Below are 15,868 nucleotides of genomic sequence, written 5' to 3' on the forward strand. Positions count from 1 at the left end.
ATAGGTACATTTGAATTTTTTTTTAATTTTGATACACTGTAGTGGTGTTTCCAAAATAAGAGTGCCTAGGGTATAAGGATGTGGGGGGAAAGTGAAGAATGAGACAGAAAGAGCAAAGGCATGAAAATGAGAATAAATATGGTGATTGCAATGGAGAGTCAATAATGATTATGCAGGGAAGTTAGCTTGGAGGATCAATGGGTAAGACTATGGATAGTGTAGGTTAGAATCATGGAAGGAGATCCTTAGAATCATAATTTTGGTTTGGTTTTATAGTCAATGAAGAGTTATCCAAAGTATTTCAGACTACACTGTCTTTAATGATATAAGAAAGTAATGTTCTATGAGGAAAAATAGCTAACAATTATTGAGTACTTTCCCTGTTCCAGGCGATGTGAAACAGTGAAGGTTAAGAGGGTAGCCTTTGAAGTTGGTTGGACTTGAGGTAGAGTCCTGACTCTGGAATTTACCAGCTATAAGACATTGGGAAAATTACTTATTTTCCTGAATCTCAGTTTCTTCATCTGTAAAATTGTTGTAATAACATACATCTCTCAAGGTTGTTGTATGAATCACATAGATTGAAGAAGGGAGAACCTGTGAACAGAGAACAGTCAAGAAGGTATTACAATTATTGAACCTAGACAAAGGTGATTACACCACAAGAATGGAGAGGGAGGGAAAACTGCAAAGTAAAAGTAAAGAAGTAGGACAGGTGACTGACTCCATAACTTCACTCTCATTCATCCTGAAAGTTTCTTATTTCTGTTCATTTGACATAATCTGGGAAAATGAAATTACACTCTGAAGTATAGGATCTGTTCATCATTTCAACATCCCTGCAACGTATTATTCAAACTCCCTTTCTTCAGTCAGTTAAAAAACAAAACAAAACAAAAATCATTCACTTTCTATACTGTATTTTCAATTTTTTATTGTTTGCAATTTCTTCCTCCATTATTGAGTTTGCCAGTCAGGTCTCCTGAAAATTTTCACAGAGACAGGATTCCCTATCATAACAAAAAGTAAAACTCAAAAAGAAAACCAGTCCTGCCGTTTATGGGCTTAGGGAGACCTAAAAATTTACTTAAATCTTCTGTGGCATTGCTCACTTCTTCAGTGCCTAATTTCTGCTACCAACTAACATCAGAATAATCATTACATAATAGGAGTCTTAAAATGCATAAGGCTTTGAAGGCATGGGCTTTCTTATTAGTGTTTGGATTCACCATAGTCTTCTTTCAAGGAAGATCTGCCTTCTTATTTGCATACATTTCTGAGCAGGAAGTTATGCGCAGAACTTTCAGTTTCTGTGGGAATATGTCCTTCATTCTAATATAATTTAATTCAGTGCTCCCTTTTGCTTTTTCTTTCTCCTCTACCTCTTCTTGGGGAGAGAATAGTCAAAAATAAATGTTTCAACAGATCTCGCGGTGCTATTCGAGATTCCCTATTTAAAAAAATAGAAATGATGCAAAGCAGCCTGTATTTTCCAGGCTTTGGAGCTGGGACTGCAGTGTTCTGAGCTCAGTGAAAGCAGTCAGGGGAGGAGGCGGGACTCCGGCGAGTTCCCCTTCCACCTTCCCCCACCCTTCTCTTCCCACCTCTCTTCCACCTCTAGCTGGATTTCAGCCTTTGCTGCAGCTGCTCTCTAGCCTCTAGCCCTTTGCAGGACCCAAACAACAGCGGCCTTTGTTCCCAGGATGGTGATCCGTGTGTATATTGCATCTTCCTCTGGTTCTACAGCGGTAAGGAGGGTGGGGAGACCACCTTTGTTTTCCTACACACCAATCTCCTGCTGCCCCAGAACCGTTAAATTGCAGAAGTTCATCTGGGCAGCAGCTACTTCAGAAGGCACATGCGTCTTCCATCCGTCCTCCCCTTCTCTTTCTTTCCTTTGTTGCTTCGATTTCATTTCCCCATGGAGTTTAGCCTTTTGTTTGCCTTATGATGTTAAGATCACATTTCTACTCGGAAGGAGAAAAAAAGCTACTGAGTTTTGGTAGATGGGAGATGGTGGTAATAGGTCTTTAAGGTTGTGGAAGAAGTCAAGTAAAATCACACACTGGTGAGTTTCAGGAGTGGAAAATTTGACATTTGTGCTCTAGGTATGAGACGAAGGGCAGGCGTGCACTTCTGTAAGGATGTAAAACATGTGCTAACTGATGACAATTGAGTGGAGGCTTACTAGGCATTGTGATTATTTTTGAAGTGAGTCCCCCTTTAATTAGAGTTATTTTGCCAGTGTGTAGGAGAGGGTGTTCAAATTCAGCCTAAAGAGTGTTAGAACTAGACTGAATGGGAGGGGAACTGGGGAACAATGATGCAAAGTTGTGGGGTTTTTTAAAAACGTGACAAGGGACCTGTTTTTTCTTTCCATAGTGTCCCTTATTTTGACTTTTTCTTTTTTTTCCTAAAGATTTTCCTTCTAACAGTTTTTTTTTTTAAGATTTTATTTATTTATTTGACAGAGAGAGACATAGTGAGAGCAGGAACACAAGCAGGGGGAGTGGGAGAGGGAGAAGCAGGCTTCCTGCGGAGCAGGGAGCCCGATGTGGGACTCGATCCCAGGACCCTGGGATCATGACCTGAGCCAAAGGCAGATGCTTAACGACTGAGCCACCCAGGCGCCCTCCTTCTAACAGTTTCTAACTGCTTAAGATATATTGAGAACTAAAAAGGCAACTAACAAGTAAATGGCTTCTTGTGTAGTGGCAAACTCCAGTTGCTGCTTCTTCAAATGATAGGACAGTTCCCCTCTGGATTCATGTGCTTTTAATTTAAAGTAACAATTCTTCAGCAGCTGTGGGAGGCAATAGGATAAAGTGGGGTGAAACCTGAGTGTATATCCATGATAAATGAAAGTGCCTGTTTTTCACAACTCAAGAGAAAAGCTAACAGTAGCAGGAGTAGAATATGTGACTTCCGGATGTAGGACATAGTAACCGCCTCATCTTCTGAGCTTTAGAGCAGCAGCTAGTCCATGTTTTTACTGTTTGTTTTGTTTTATTTACCCCTTAAGTGGGTTTGGGATAAAACTGAAGGTTATGTGAAATCACAAGGACCTTGAACTTTGAATTTTGTCTTCTCTGGACACCATGTGTGGTTGTATTTAAACAGTTTCCTACAGAATACTTTATATTTTTTGAGCAAGTTTAGTTTGAAAACATAAATCTTTTCATATTGCCTTTGAACCTTACTTCATGAGCTACTTGCCTTATTATTATCCACATGTATTAATTCTGATATTTCAAAGTAATATTTGAGTTGCTCAGAGTCTCAAGTCCAACACAATAATTGTAAAATTTTAAAGACCAGCTTAATAACTTTAGTTAAATTCCTAATTAGACTGAACAGATCAGGAAGTTAGTTTCATTTTGGGTGATATGCAATTCCGATACTGCTATTTATTCTTTGCTTTCTTGCTCTCCCACCCCTCCCCCAAAAGCAGATTAAAAAAGAAACTCCTTTCAGAATTTCTATTAATGAACAATTGTACCTCTCTCTTTGTTAAGACTTAAGTTTCTAAGAGCCTTAAAAAAATGACTGCTGTCTCTTATTTTGTACGTTGTTGGACTGGATTGCTGAAGACTATACAAATAGGGAATATTTATGCTATTTTTGTTTTATTTCAATTTTTCTTATGAGTAATTAGAGATTTGTGTGTTGTTTCTGTAATTATAGTTTTTATAAGTATGTTATCAAAATTATACATATTGCCAAAATACTTATTTTTTTTTAAAAAAGCGTGGGTACTTTTGAATAGTACTAAAACAGTATAAAGTGAATATACTTCATTTATAACATAAATAAGGACTATTCAGGTTGCAATCCTAAATTTTTTTCATTAAGATTGCTACCATATAGTTTTTAACACAGGATTTAGAAATTTGGGGGCAAAAATCTTAATGGGAACCCAACAATTGCTCAAAGTGAGATAGTCTTATAAGTTACTAAGTGCAGTTCTCTGAAGAGCATTTAAAAGAAAGCTTTTGGTTTTGGATTTTTAATCTCTCACTGTTTTCTGACCCCTTCTAATGGTTGTTATAAAAATAACCAATATTAGATGTTTTATCAGGCAGAGGAGAATCTATGATAAGTCCAAAACAATATTAACTTACTCTGTTTTTATTTCAAGACTCCTTTTCCCTCATAGCCTGATTTAAAAAAAAAAAAAAAGAAGTTTTCAAGTGTTTACTCAACTCTGCCCCAATACAGGTAGCCCTTTCTTCTCAAAAGTTTAGAAATGAAAGCAAGTAGGTTGGTTTTTGCAATGGATTTATTGAAAGCCATAATAATAATAATAATAATAATAATAATAATAATAATAGGGACACTTAAGTGTATCAGGTACTATCTCATTTTTTTCTTGACAGTTTCTAGTCCTGTGAATTAAGTTTTATGATTATCTCTGTTTTTAAGATAAGGAAATACAAGTTCAGAAAGGTTAAACAACTTTCTCAAGGTCACATAACTTGGAAGCCACAGAACTAGAACCCAACACAAGCTGTTTGAATACAATAACATGTATTTAACCACCAAGAAATACATTGTCCCAGTGATTCAGGTAGAGGAGGCATGAGAAGATAAATGTGAACATGAGGTGAGAGGTACAGAAATGACTATGCCCTGTATGTGGAAGAATTGCCTGAGCATATATATATACAGGGATTAGAAAAATGAGGAGTTTATGTCGAAGAGGGATAGTATGTCTAAAGTTGAATGTCAGTAATTGGGGTAAATGACTGTTCACTCAAGGCCAGTGAGATAGAGAATGAGATAGAGACATGCCCATTTGGAACTGTTTTTTATAGGTCAAGGTATAGAAATTCAGGCCTTAATACTGTTTCTTTTTATGGAAACCATTTAGCAGGAATGCAATTCCAAAGTTGTCTGTCTAAAGGAGATGACTTCTGCCTGTTCAGAACTGTTTGTGCATGTCTTGACCGACTGTAACACAGAAGTATACACTTTTTTTGGTCGAGATTGTAATGCCCTATAAATTTATATTTAATGGAAAAGGAATAGTAAACACAGACCCTGTGTAACTTAATAAATTTCAATAACTTTTAACAAAAATCAGCATTGGCCTTTGATGAGAATTGCTAGAGTGATGATTGCTTGGAAAATTTTGACTGGTTTGGGAGGATTTTTTCTCATACTTCTTTACCCTGGACCCATAACAATCTCCATTTTATGGTCTCTATGTATTCTAGGTATGCTTGGTGTAGAAATGTTAAGAATGTGGTGGATAGATGGTTTCTGAGGGTTTTACTTATGAAGTGATTTTTTAAAAATGATCTCTTTTATGACTGCTAAAACATAAATTATTATCCATGTAAGAAATGAAATATATATAATTTTTCTTTATGGCTGTATTCACTACACAAGTTATAAAAACAAGTAAATAAATGCTTGTGATTGTCAAAGCATGAGTCACTAGTCAGTATTTTTTTTTCATTTGGATAATATAGATGTGGGATAATAAACTACAGTTCTTCATATAAGATTCTCAAGTCATTGTTTTTAGGTGACAGAGTATTTTGCTGCTCCTACTCTGCATTTATAAATTGAACATTGATTTGATGTATGCTATGGTCTTTGTTATAGCTGTCAAGGTTTGTTCGGATGCTGTTTAAAGGTATTCATAAACTACTTAAAAGAACAAAATCAGAAACTGTTCATCATATGAATGTTTGGACATACTTTTTTATGCTCTAAACAGTGGAAAATGACAGCATTCACTTGGCAAATGCAGGAACTCAATATCAGTGCTTTCAACTTGCCGCCTTATATTTGATGACTGACTTCCTAAATTTCACAGCAACAATGGCAAAGTTTTTGGAATAATTTGGCCCAACTTAAAGAGGCTTGGAAAACACAATTATCAGCAATGATGATTCTTGAGCATTTAAAAGTCAAATGGTTGGGGCAACTGGGTGGCTCAGTCGTTAAGTGTCTGCCTTCGACTCAGGTCATGATCCCAGAGTTCTGGGATCGAGCCCCATATCGGGCTCCCTGCTCAGCGGGAAGCCTGCTTCTCCCTCTCCCACTCCCCCTGCTTGTGTTCCCTCTCTCACTCTGTCTCTCTCTGTCAAATAAATAAAATCTTTTTAAAAAATAAATAAATAAATAAAAGTCAAATGGTTTTAGGGAAGAATGTGTTTTGGAAATTTAGTATAAATTTAGATTTATGATCTGGTAGAAGAGAAAGATAAGATGATGGATTTATCTCTAGCTCAAAGACTAGTTTCTCTATTGAGGAGGAGTTTTGATCAATACACCATAGGTCAGTTCTCCCCTGGATTGGCCTGGGAAAAAAATAAATAAATTGAAGCCCCAGACACATTTAGGTCAAATGTTCTAATTCTCTGTAGTTAATCTCTAAATTCTTCTCTAGGGGTGCCTGGGTGGCTCAGTCGTTAAGTGTCTGCCTTCGGCTCAGGTCATGATCCCAGGGTCCTGGGATCAAGCCCTGCATTGGGCTTCCTGCGCAGCGGGAAGCCTGCTTCTCCCTCTCCCACTCCCCCTGTTTGTGTTTCCTCTCTTGCTGTGTCTCTGTCAAATAAATAAATAAATAAATTTTTAAAAAAATAAAAAAAAAAATTCTCTAAAATACACATTGCACAAACATATATCTTTTAGAGAAATATTTTCTGCTAATTAACCGAATTATCAAGGGTGAATGTAATATTTCATTCCTTACTGATAAACATATTGAGAATCTGTCGGTTACTATGACCATCTGTTTGCTTTCAGTTCTGCTTTGTAGTCCACCGGAAGGCCTTTTAAACCTAGTACTTAATGACTTCCTCCAATCCAGACCAAGATTAAACAAATGTATAATTAGAGAGAAGGGGTGGTTCATTTATGATGACTTTTTTTATTAATATGAGAGGCAAAGCTGACATTTTACACTTGGACAGTTTAGCAAAATTCTAAGCAAAGGGATTATTTGCTAGCCCAGTCCCTCACATTTTGGCTTTATCAGGTTGTTTTAAGTTTTGCAGATGCCAGAACATAAGGCAAAGGTTAAATATAAGTTTAAAAATATCATGACAAATTCAAAGATTGTATATTTAAAAGTATTTAGTGTCAGTGTTGTTAATTTTTTGTTTTATTACTCCTTCATTAACATGATTAATCAAGATTTGACTCCACTAATAGTAAAAGCTAACATTTATTTAAGCATCATATGTATACCAGGCACTGTGCCCAGTGCTTTATGTACATTATCTTAATTAGCTTAATCTTTATATTAACACTGCGATATAAGTACTATTATTAGATCTATTTCATTAAATTGGAGGGAGTATCTCTAGACCCAGAAACATTACTGCTTAAGATCAAAGAGTTACAAATGACAGTACTGGGATTAGAACCCAAGTTGTTCTGGGGGCACCTGGATGGCTCAGTTCTTGATCTCAGCTCAGGTTTTGATCTCAGGGTCGTGAGTTCAAGCTCCATGTTGGGCTCCATGTGGAGTGTGGAGCCTGCTTAAAAAGAAAAAAGAAAGAAAGAACCCAAGTTGTTCTGACTCCAGAGCCCACTCCTAAACTGTGTTATTTACACATCTGCATAGTGTATAGGTATTAAACAAGAATTATGTCAGTAGTACATTAAAATATTGTCATGTGACTATGAAACTATAATTGCCATTTAAAACTGGATGATACCTGAAAAGAAAGAAAAAGACTAGATGATACCTAACCAGGCAAATGTGTCTTCATCCATAATCTGTACATGAGAGTTAGGTGGGACTGGGGAAAGTAAGTGGGGTGGTTAGTAGCATCAATTTCAGATATATTTTAGTTCTTTTTTTGTTAATAAAATTGCCTAACCAAGGGCAGATTTTTAAATAGCATGTGTGCTATATATTGAACTCTTATGACTTTGATTCGCTTCCCTGAAAAGTATTTTGATGTTGCTCTATAGGCCAACACAATTCAAAGGTGGCTTTTTATGATTCTGTAAATCTTCTAAATTCATCAGTAAGGCAGTGCTGCTATGACTTGGATTCTAGTCTTTGAGTTCTGTCCCTTTGGCTTAGTCCTTTCTGGAAATGAGACCTTATCAGAGTTGGAATTAAAGCCATACATTTTTGCTTCGGGGATTTCCAACAGTGAGTCAAGACAAATAGTACTTTACCTTTTAAATACCAGAGAATATTTATTTCAGTTAACAGTTATAATATGAGAAAATTTTGTCTATTTTACCACTACCACTTAGCCAATTATTTTCATCAAGTGCAGCATATTTCTCGATGTTACAATTAAAAGTAAATACATACTTAATAGTAGTTGCATGAAAAAATAGTAGCTGCATGATATTACAAACCATTCTGTGCAGCGTGATATTTCAAAGTTGATTTAGAAGGAAGATGAGCATAGACAATTACATAATATATTAAAAATATGATAAATCATCTCACTTTAATTTCTCAGGCAAATATTTTGTCAGTGAGCAGGGATAGTGGTAAGAACTTTACATATATCACTGAATTCTTGTGAATGAATTCAGTAATCTTGCTCTGTCCATTTTTAAGAAGAGGAAACAGACTCAGAGAGCTAACAAAGCACCCCCCCCAGGTTTGTCTGATGCCAGAGCCTTAGCAATTATGCTATTTGACCTTCTGGTTGATATTTCTTTTTTTAAAAAAAAGATTTTATTTATTTATTTGACAGAGAGAGACACAGTGAGAGAGGGAACAGAAGCAGGGGGAGCAGGAGAGGGAGAAGCAGGCTTCCCGCCGAGCAGGGAGCCTGATGCGGGGCTCGATCCCAGGACCCTGGGATCATGACCTGAGCCGAAGGCAGACATTTAACGACTGAGCCACCCAGGTGCCCCAATATTTCTTGATTATCCACTTGTGAATGTGGCTCTGAAACTAATTTAAAAGTCATTGCAAAATTGCTTTTCTGATAAACTTGGAAAATCATGAAAAGTACTTCTTAATTGTTTTATAACTGTTAACAGGAATAATTCCAGTGGCCTAGTATATCATGTAGAGAACTTAGAACTCTTCAGGGGCACCTGGGTGGCTTAGTCAGTTAAGTGTTTGACTCTTGATTTTGGCTCAGGTCATGATCTCAGAGTTGTGAGATTGAGCCCTGCATCCGACTCTGCACTGGATGTGGAGCCTGCTTAAGTGTCTCTCTCTCCCTCTTCCTCTGCCCACCCCCCACCTCTCTCCCTATCTAAAAAAAAAAAGTTCTTCAGAGCAGACAATCAAAGTCATAATAGCTCAATATATACTATTACTTAGAATGCAGAATATGTGCTTTTATCCCAATATAAGAAAAATACTTGCATAAGGCAGTCTAACTAATAGTAGATGAGACAAACTGTTTTTAGAAGGTGTTTTAAGCTTTTAGCTACAGCATGTAACCTTAAGGTGTGGCATGTGTAATTGCTTGTTGCCTATGTGATCTTTAGGTCACTAAACCTTTCTATGTTTCTCATAACCCTCACAAATGGAATATAAATGACATAAAATGAGAGTATCATGGAAGAAAGCTTCTATAAGTGTTGTTTTGGGAATCTATTACTGAAAATTACAGAATTTGATTTCACGCTTCCAGAAACCTAAACATAATTGGTCTTGTGAATCAGCTATTTTGAACTGAAAATATGCAGTGGTTGGGGTAAGGCTTTTTCAGTAAATTTCTACTTAAAAATTTAGGAATACTAAATTTAAATCTTCTAAGAAATGTTGAGAGGACAGTCAGGGGTGGTGGTGGTAATATAGAGAGTCGGACAGGTGACAAGACAAAGACCTGGTAAATTTTAAAGGAAATAAGTAGGAAGTGTATCAAGATCCAGAATAAGGCCAATTCTATACCAGAGTTGGAATTTATGTGAATTTTTTGAAAGAAAAGCTTGTTGAAAGGCAAAAACAAAAATATTATAAGGAAACTGTGACTAAACATCGACTTATTGTCCAGTTGCATTAGGACTTATGATTACATTTTGAAGTTTAAATTAAATAATAATATTTGTTTGGTATGTGTTTTATATCCCCTTAAAAATGGTATGGTTATGATCAGACTCTGCATGGGGGCTTTAAGAGAGTTTATATATCTCACTTGGAATTCAATCTGACTCTACCAAAATGTTGACCTCAACAACTAAAACTATACAACCCAGGGAAATCTTATACTGCCCAAATGTCAGGGACTGTTCTGGAGAGATCCCACCAGCCACACAGTATGTGTGTACTTTTGAAAGTCAGTGACTCTAGATTTCATGAGAAGTAATGCACTATACGATGCTTTAAAACACAAAACATCTAACACAATCTTATCTAAATAATTTATGTCTAGATGACCAAGTAGATTTTTTATAAATTAATATCAAATTACTTTTTGAAAATCACTCATTTATAAGGATGGATTTGATTTTTTTAATACATAATGGGGTTTGATAAAGAAATATTAGAATTATACTTTTAGGATAATGTGTAAAACTAGGGAAACAGTACATAAGTATATTATTGCTTGGAATATATAGAGAACATTTAAAAAGGGGCTACTGATACAACGATTAGATACCTTATTGTGCAGTAGCTCATGTTAAGAGATTCTGGGGGAAGAAAAAGGCAAGATCTGAATTCTTGGGTTGTCAAAACATGAATTGCTCCAACAAACAATCATAAGGAAAAGTAGGTAGACTGTCTCTTAATGAGTGAGAAATTATGACTTAATTCTATACCCACACTTGCAAAAAGGACTGTCATTTGATACCATTAGAAGATTTCTTGAAAATATTTGAAGTTGGAAGGGTAGGCATTAATTTATGTGCCTATTTTGCTTTTGTTTTTGTAAAAATGTATAGCAACTTTTTTTAAAGTTTAAATTCAATTATCCAACATATAGTACATCATTAGTTTCAAGATGTGGAGTTCAGTAATTCATCAGTTGTGTATAACACCCATTGCTCATAACATTACATGCCCTCCTTAATGCCCATCACCCAATTACCCATCCCCCACCCACCTCCCCTCCAGCAACCGTCAGTTTGTTTCCTACAGTTAAGAGTCTCTCATGGTTTTTCTCCCTCTCTGATGACTTCCCGTATAGTTTTCCCTCTCTTACCCTATGATCTTCTGCGCTGTTTCTTGTATTCTACATATGAGTGAAGTCATATGATAATTTTCTTTCTCTGATTGACTTATTTCGCTCAGCATAATCCCCTCCAGTTCCATCCATGTCAGTGCAAATGGTGGGTATTCATCCTTTCTGATGGCTGAGTAATATTCCATTGTATATATATACCACATCTTCTTTTTTCATTCATTTATCGATGGACATTGGGCTCTTTCCACAGATTAGCTATTGTGGACATTGCTGCTATAAACATTGGGGTATAGGTGCCCCTTTGGATCACTACATTTGTATCTTTGAGGTAAATACCTACTAGTGCAATTGCTGGGTCCTGGGTAGCTCCATTTTTAACTTCCTGAGAAACCTCCATACTGTTTTCCAGAGTGGCTGTATGAGCTTGCATTCCCACCAACAGTGTAAGAGGGTTCCTCTTTCTCTGCATCTTTGCCAACATTTGTTGTTTCCTGACTTGTTAATTTTAGCCATTCTGACTGCTGTGATGTAGTATCTCATTGTGGTTTTGATCTGTATTTCACTGATGCCAAGGGATATGGAGCATTTTTTCATGTGTCCGTTGGCCATTTGTATGTCTTTCTTTATAGATCTTGGATACTAGCCCTTTATCTGATATGCCATTTGCAAACATCTTCTCCCATTCCTTAGGTTGCCTCTTAGATTTGTTGACTGTTTCCTTTGCTGTTCAGAAGCTTTTTCTTGATGAAATCCCAATAGGTCATTTTACTTTTGTTTCCCTTGCCTCTGGAGATGTGTCTAACAAGAAGTTGCTGTGGCTGAAGTGGAACAGGTTGCTGTCTGTGTTCTCCTGTAAGATTTTGATAGATTCCTGTCTCACATTTAGGTCCTATCTATTTTGAGTTTATCTTTGCATGTGGTGTGAGAAAATGGACCAGTTTCATTCTTCTACATGGGCCGTCCAGTTTTCCCAAAACCATTTGTTGAAGTGACTGTCTTTTTTCCATTGGATATTCTTTCCTCCTTTGTCAAAGATTAGTTGACCATAGAGTTGAGGGTCCATATCTGGGTTCTCTGTTCTGTTCCATTGGTCTATATGTCTGTTTTTGTGCCAGTACCATGTTGTCTTGGTGATCACAGCTTTGTAATATAGCTTGAAGTCCAGTATTGTGATGCCACCAGCTTTGGTTTTCTTTTTCAACATTCTTCTGGCTATTTGGGGTCTTTTCTGGTTCCATACAAATTTTAGGATTATTTGGCAACCTTCATTTCATATGATTAACAATGAGCCCTTATTCTGTTTAAAAGCATATGATAAAAATGACAGATGGCATGTTGTTGTATAAAATAGGATTAAACTTCTTTTCTAAACATTTTTCTCAATCTATAAAGATTGTCTCTACCACAGTAATTGTTTTAAGTCATACAAGGTGGGTTTCTGTACATAAAAGAACAGATTTTGAGGCCAAGTCAGTGTTTTTACAGTTTATGTCTTAGCTTTCCTCCTCTCAGAATGATGGGCCTATTAGGAAAACAGGATGCACTGAACGGTGAATCCTCTTACACTGTTGGTGGGAATGCAAGCTGGTACAGCCACTCTGGAAAACAGTATGGAGGTTCCTCAAAAGTTAAAAATATAGCTATCCTATGATGCAGCAATTGCACTACTAGGTATTTACCCAAAGAATATAAAAATACTAATTCAAAGGGATACATGTACCCCAGTGTTTACAGCAGCAATATCTGTGCTAGCTAAATTATGGAAAATTCAATGGAGATAACAACTTACCTACTTTCTCCACCAGATCATGAGCTTCTTACTGTCCAGAATATGCTCATACACGGTAAATTTCCAAATAAATATTTGTTGATGTATGAATGGATGACATGTTTAAATTCATGTTCAAACATGTCATTCAAATGGAGATCTGCAGTTAATAGTGGGAAATGTGTGACTAGAACTTGAGAAAGATGGTGGCTGGAGAATAGATTTTGGACTCATTCAGAAAGAAGCACTTGAAGCCATAGGAAAGAATGAGCTCACTTGAAGGGAGGAATTATAGAGTGAAATGAGAAGAGGGCTGAGAACATGGACAGTATATTAGTGGATATTCACATTTAGGATGGTGTGAAGGGAAGCAGGTGCAACAGGAAACAGGAAGATTCATTAAGAGAGATCAGAGTGGCGTCCTTTAGTAGAAACTGGAGTACCGATTAAAAAGGTTATTGAATTCAAAATAAGGAAATCATTAATGATTTTGGCAATAGCAGTTTCAGTGGAATGGTGAGGACAGAAACCTGTTTAGAAAGTGTAAAGAAATGCATTATATAATGAGGAAGAGGTGAGTAGGTAGACTATTTGAGTAGTTTGATAAAAGGAAAAAAGATAGTTGAAAAGAATAAAAATAACATTATTTTAGAGCTATTAAAATAGAACAAAACTAAGTGAACTGGAATTTTGCCTGAAAAGTCCTATTTGTCAGTTTTCCCAGCCTATATTTATAAGAACATTGTTGGGTTTTTTTATTTCATTGTAGAATCAACTTTAAACTAACTCAATTGTTAGTGGCTGAAATATTCAAGAATTAGAATTTTAGAAATGACAGAGAAAGATGAATATTTGTAATTAGAAAACAATGAAACCAAATAAACATTTTTATATTATTTGTTGAAATGTCCAATGAATGTTTTTTATCAAGACAAATCCAGGGGCGCCTGGGTGGCTCAGTCGTTGAGCATCTGCCTTCAGCTCAGGCCATGATCCCAGGGTCCTGGGATCGAGCCCTGCATCGGGCTGCCTGCTCTGCGGGAAGCCTGCTTCTCCCTCTCCCACTCCCCCTGTTTATGTTCCCTCTCTCGCTGTCTCTCTCTCTGTCAAATAAATAAAAAAAATTAAAAAAAAGGAATATTTTGTTAATCTCTGATTTACCCCCACTGTAAAATAGAAGAAATTACCTTATCCCTACTTCCCATGAATGTTAGTTAGATTTTTAAAAAAATGTGAGTAAAAGCAAGTACTCTGAGTTCCTTTGAAAGAAAATAATTTTTCATTAGCAGCCCAAAATAATTTGTTAAAACTGTTAAGGCAGAATGGCCTTTCTATTTTTTCTTTTATAACTTAGAATTGTATGTTTGTTTTTACTAGTTCAAAATTAGGTTTCAAGAAAACGTTAGCTCCTTGTTTTATTTTGAAATCCTAATATTGGCACAGAAGACAATCCTACCTCTTATTCTTTTTCCATTGAAAAATGAACTCTTCTTTTAAGAAGAAATATTTTGACTTTTCTGTCCTCTCAATTTCTCTCCTTTCTCTTTCTCCCTCCCTCTTTTCCTCTCTCTCTCTTTCTGGTTCTTTTCTATGCCCTCATAAGAATGCACAGTGATTTGCAGTTTGTTTAGCATGTTTTTAATAACAAAGTTGTGTCCCAAAGAAGTTGTATTTTAAGCAAGGAAAAGGGTACTAAGAAAAGTTCATACAAGACCTTCAACTCTAGGAAATAGGCTAATAATGCTGCTTGTTACTTTCACATTTCCAAATTAAAGTTGTCACATATACTTTTGTATATTTATTATTGTGTTCTGGAAAGAGAATCCCATGCTATTGAAAATTATCACATTCTTCTCATTAATAATCTTTCTTTTTTTGGATAATTTCCTCCCCACCCTCAGTTTCTTCTGAATCTCTTAGCACCTCTTATACTTAAGTGTAAAATATTAAAAATCTGGTCTGAGTATTTTTCATCTATTTCAGTCAAATTTGCAGTAGGTTCCAGTCTCAAGACCATCCTAAATTATAAACAAATTTCGTGAATCCCTAACATATATACCCCAAATAAGACTTCTTTAAAAAAAGCATTTATGATTCAGGAAGATGAACTAAAGCACAGGTTATGTGCTTAAACCAAAACCACATAGATGGAGGCAAGACTGAGAGTTAATCAAGAATAGATATTAGAAGACATTATTTCAGGTCATAATTAATCTGTGACAATCTGAGATTAAGATGTTATATATTTATTAACTTCATTTTATACAAAAGGCTTAGTTTTTTAAAGATTTTATTTATTTGAGAGAGAGAGAGAGCATGGGCAGGGGGAGTGGGAGAGGGAGAAGCAGACTCCCCGCTGAGCAGAGAGCCTGATGCTGGGCTCCATCTAGGGACTCTGGGATCATGACCTGAGCCCAAGGCAGACACTTAACCAACTGAACCATCCAGGCACCCCCAAAAGGCTTATTTTGAATCTACCTTATGATCCCACTCTATTTTCCTTAAACTCCATTTTTTTTACATAGTATAATAAAAGGACCACTAATTACTCTTTGTTCAGTCTTTTTTTTTTTTTTTGTCATTTGTCTTTTTTATTTCTTTTTCTTCAACTCTGGGATTAAAAACAGATTTTGTTTTTCTATGTAATTAGAGAAACCATGTGAGAGGTGTTATTACAGTTTCTTCTTAGAGATTGCTGTTTTAAGGTTGACTCAACTTCAGTCTTTTCTAAATAAGACAGTGGATCACATAATGACCTGATAAATGGTATGCAGAACTAAGTAAAGCTGACTTCCTCATAAAAGCCCTGTACAAGTAAAGACTATATTTCACTCAACACCCAGGCCTTTTTTCAAGCCTTTTGAGCCTGGGCTATGTTCTATAACTCCCCAATACCAATTTTATATGACTAAGACTAAGGAAGTACAGTGATCCTAATTTTATATGATTAAGACTAAGGAAATACAATAATCCAATCCGAGTTGGACTGTTAGCCAGAGTTATGGGTCACTACAAATTATACTGT

General features: G+C 36.1%; 1 protein-coding gene across 2 annotated transcripts in view; it reads left to right on the forward strand.

The window, feature by feature from the left end:
- Window positions 1-1,482: 1,482 nt before the first annotated feature.
- The window catches only part of SH3BGRL (SH3 domain binding glutamate rich protein like), a 93,655-nt gene continuing 79,269 nt past the window's right edge, over window positions 1,483-15,868 (forward strand). Inside the window, exon 1 of one of the 2 annotated variants that reach the window (XM_035028803.1) lies at window positions 1,483-1,748. In XM_035028803.1, the coding sequence (XP_034884694.1) occupies window positions 1,704-1,748 (45 nt within the window). In that variant the 5' untranslated portion in view covers window positions 1,483-1,703. The remainder of the gene's footprint in view (window positions 1,749-15,868) is intronic. The other variant, XM_035028802.1, reaches the window with a different exon arrangement.

Source organism: Mirounga leonina, unplaced genomic scaffold (assembly GCF_011800145.1).
Source record: "Mirounga leonina isolate KUSES-001 unplaced genomic scaffold, KU_Mleo_1.0 Mir_204, whole genome shotgun sequence".
In the NCBI taxonomy this organism is placed as follows: domain Eukaryota; kingdom Metazoa; phylum Chordata; class Mammalia; order Carnivora; family Phocidae; genus Mirounga; species Mirounga leonina.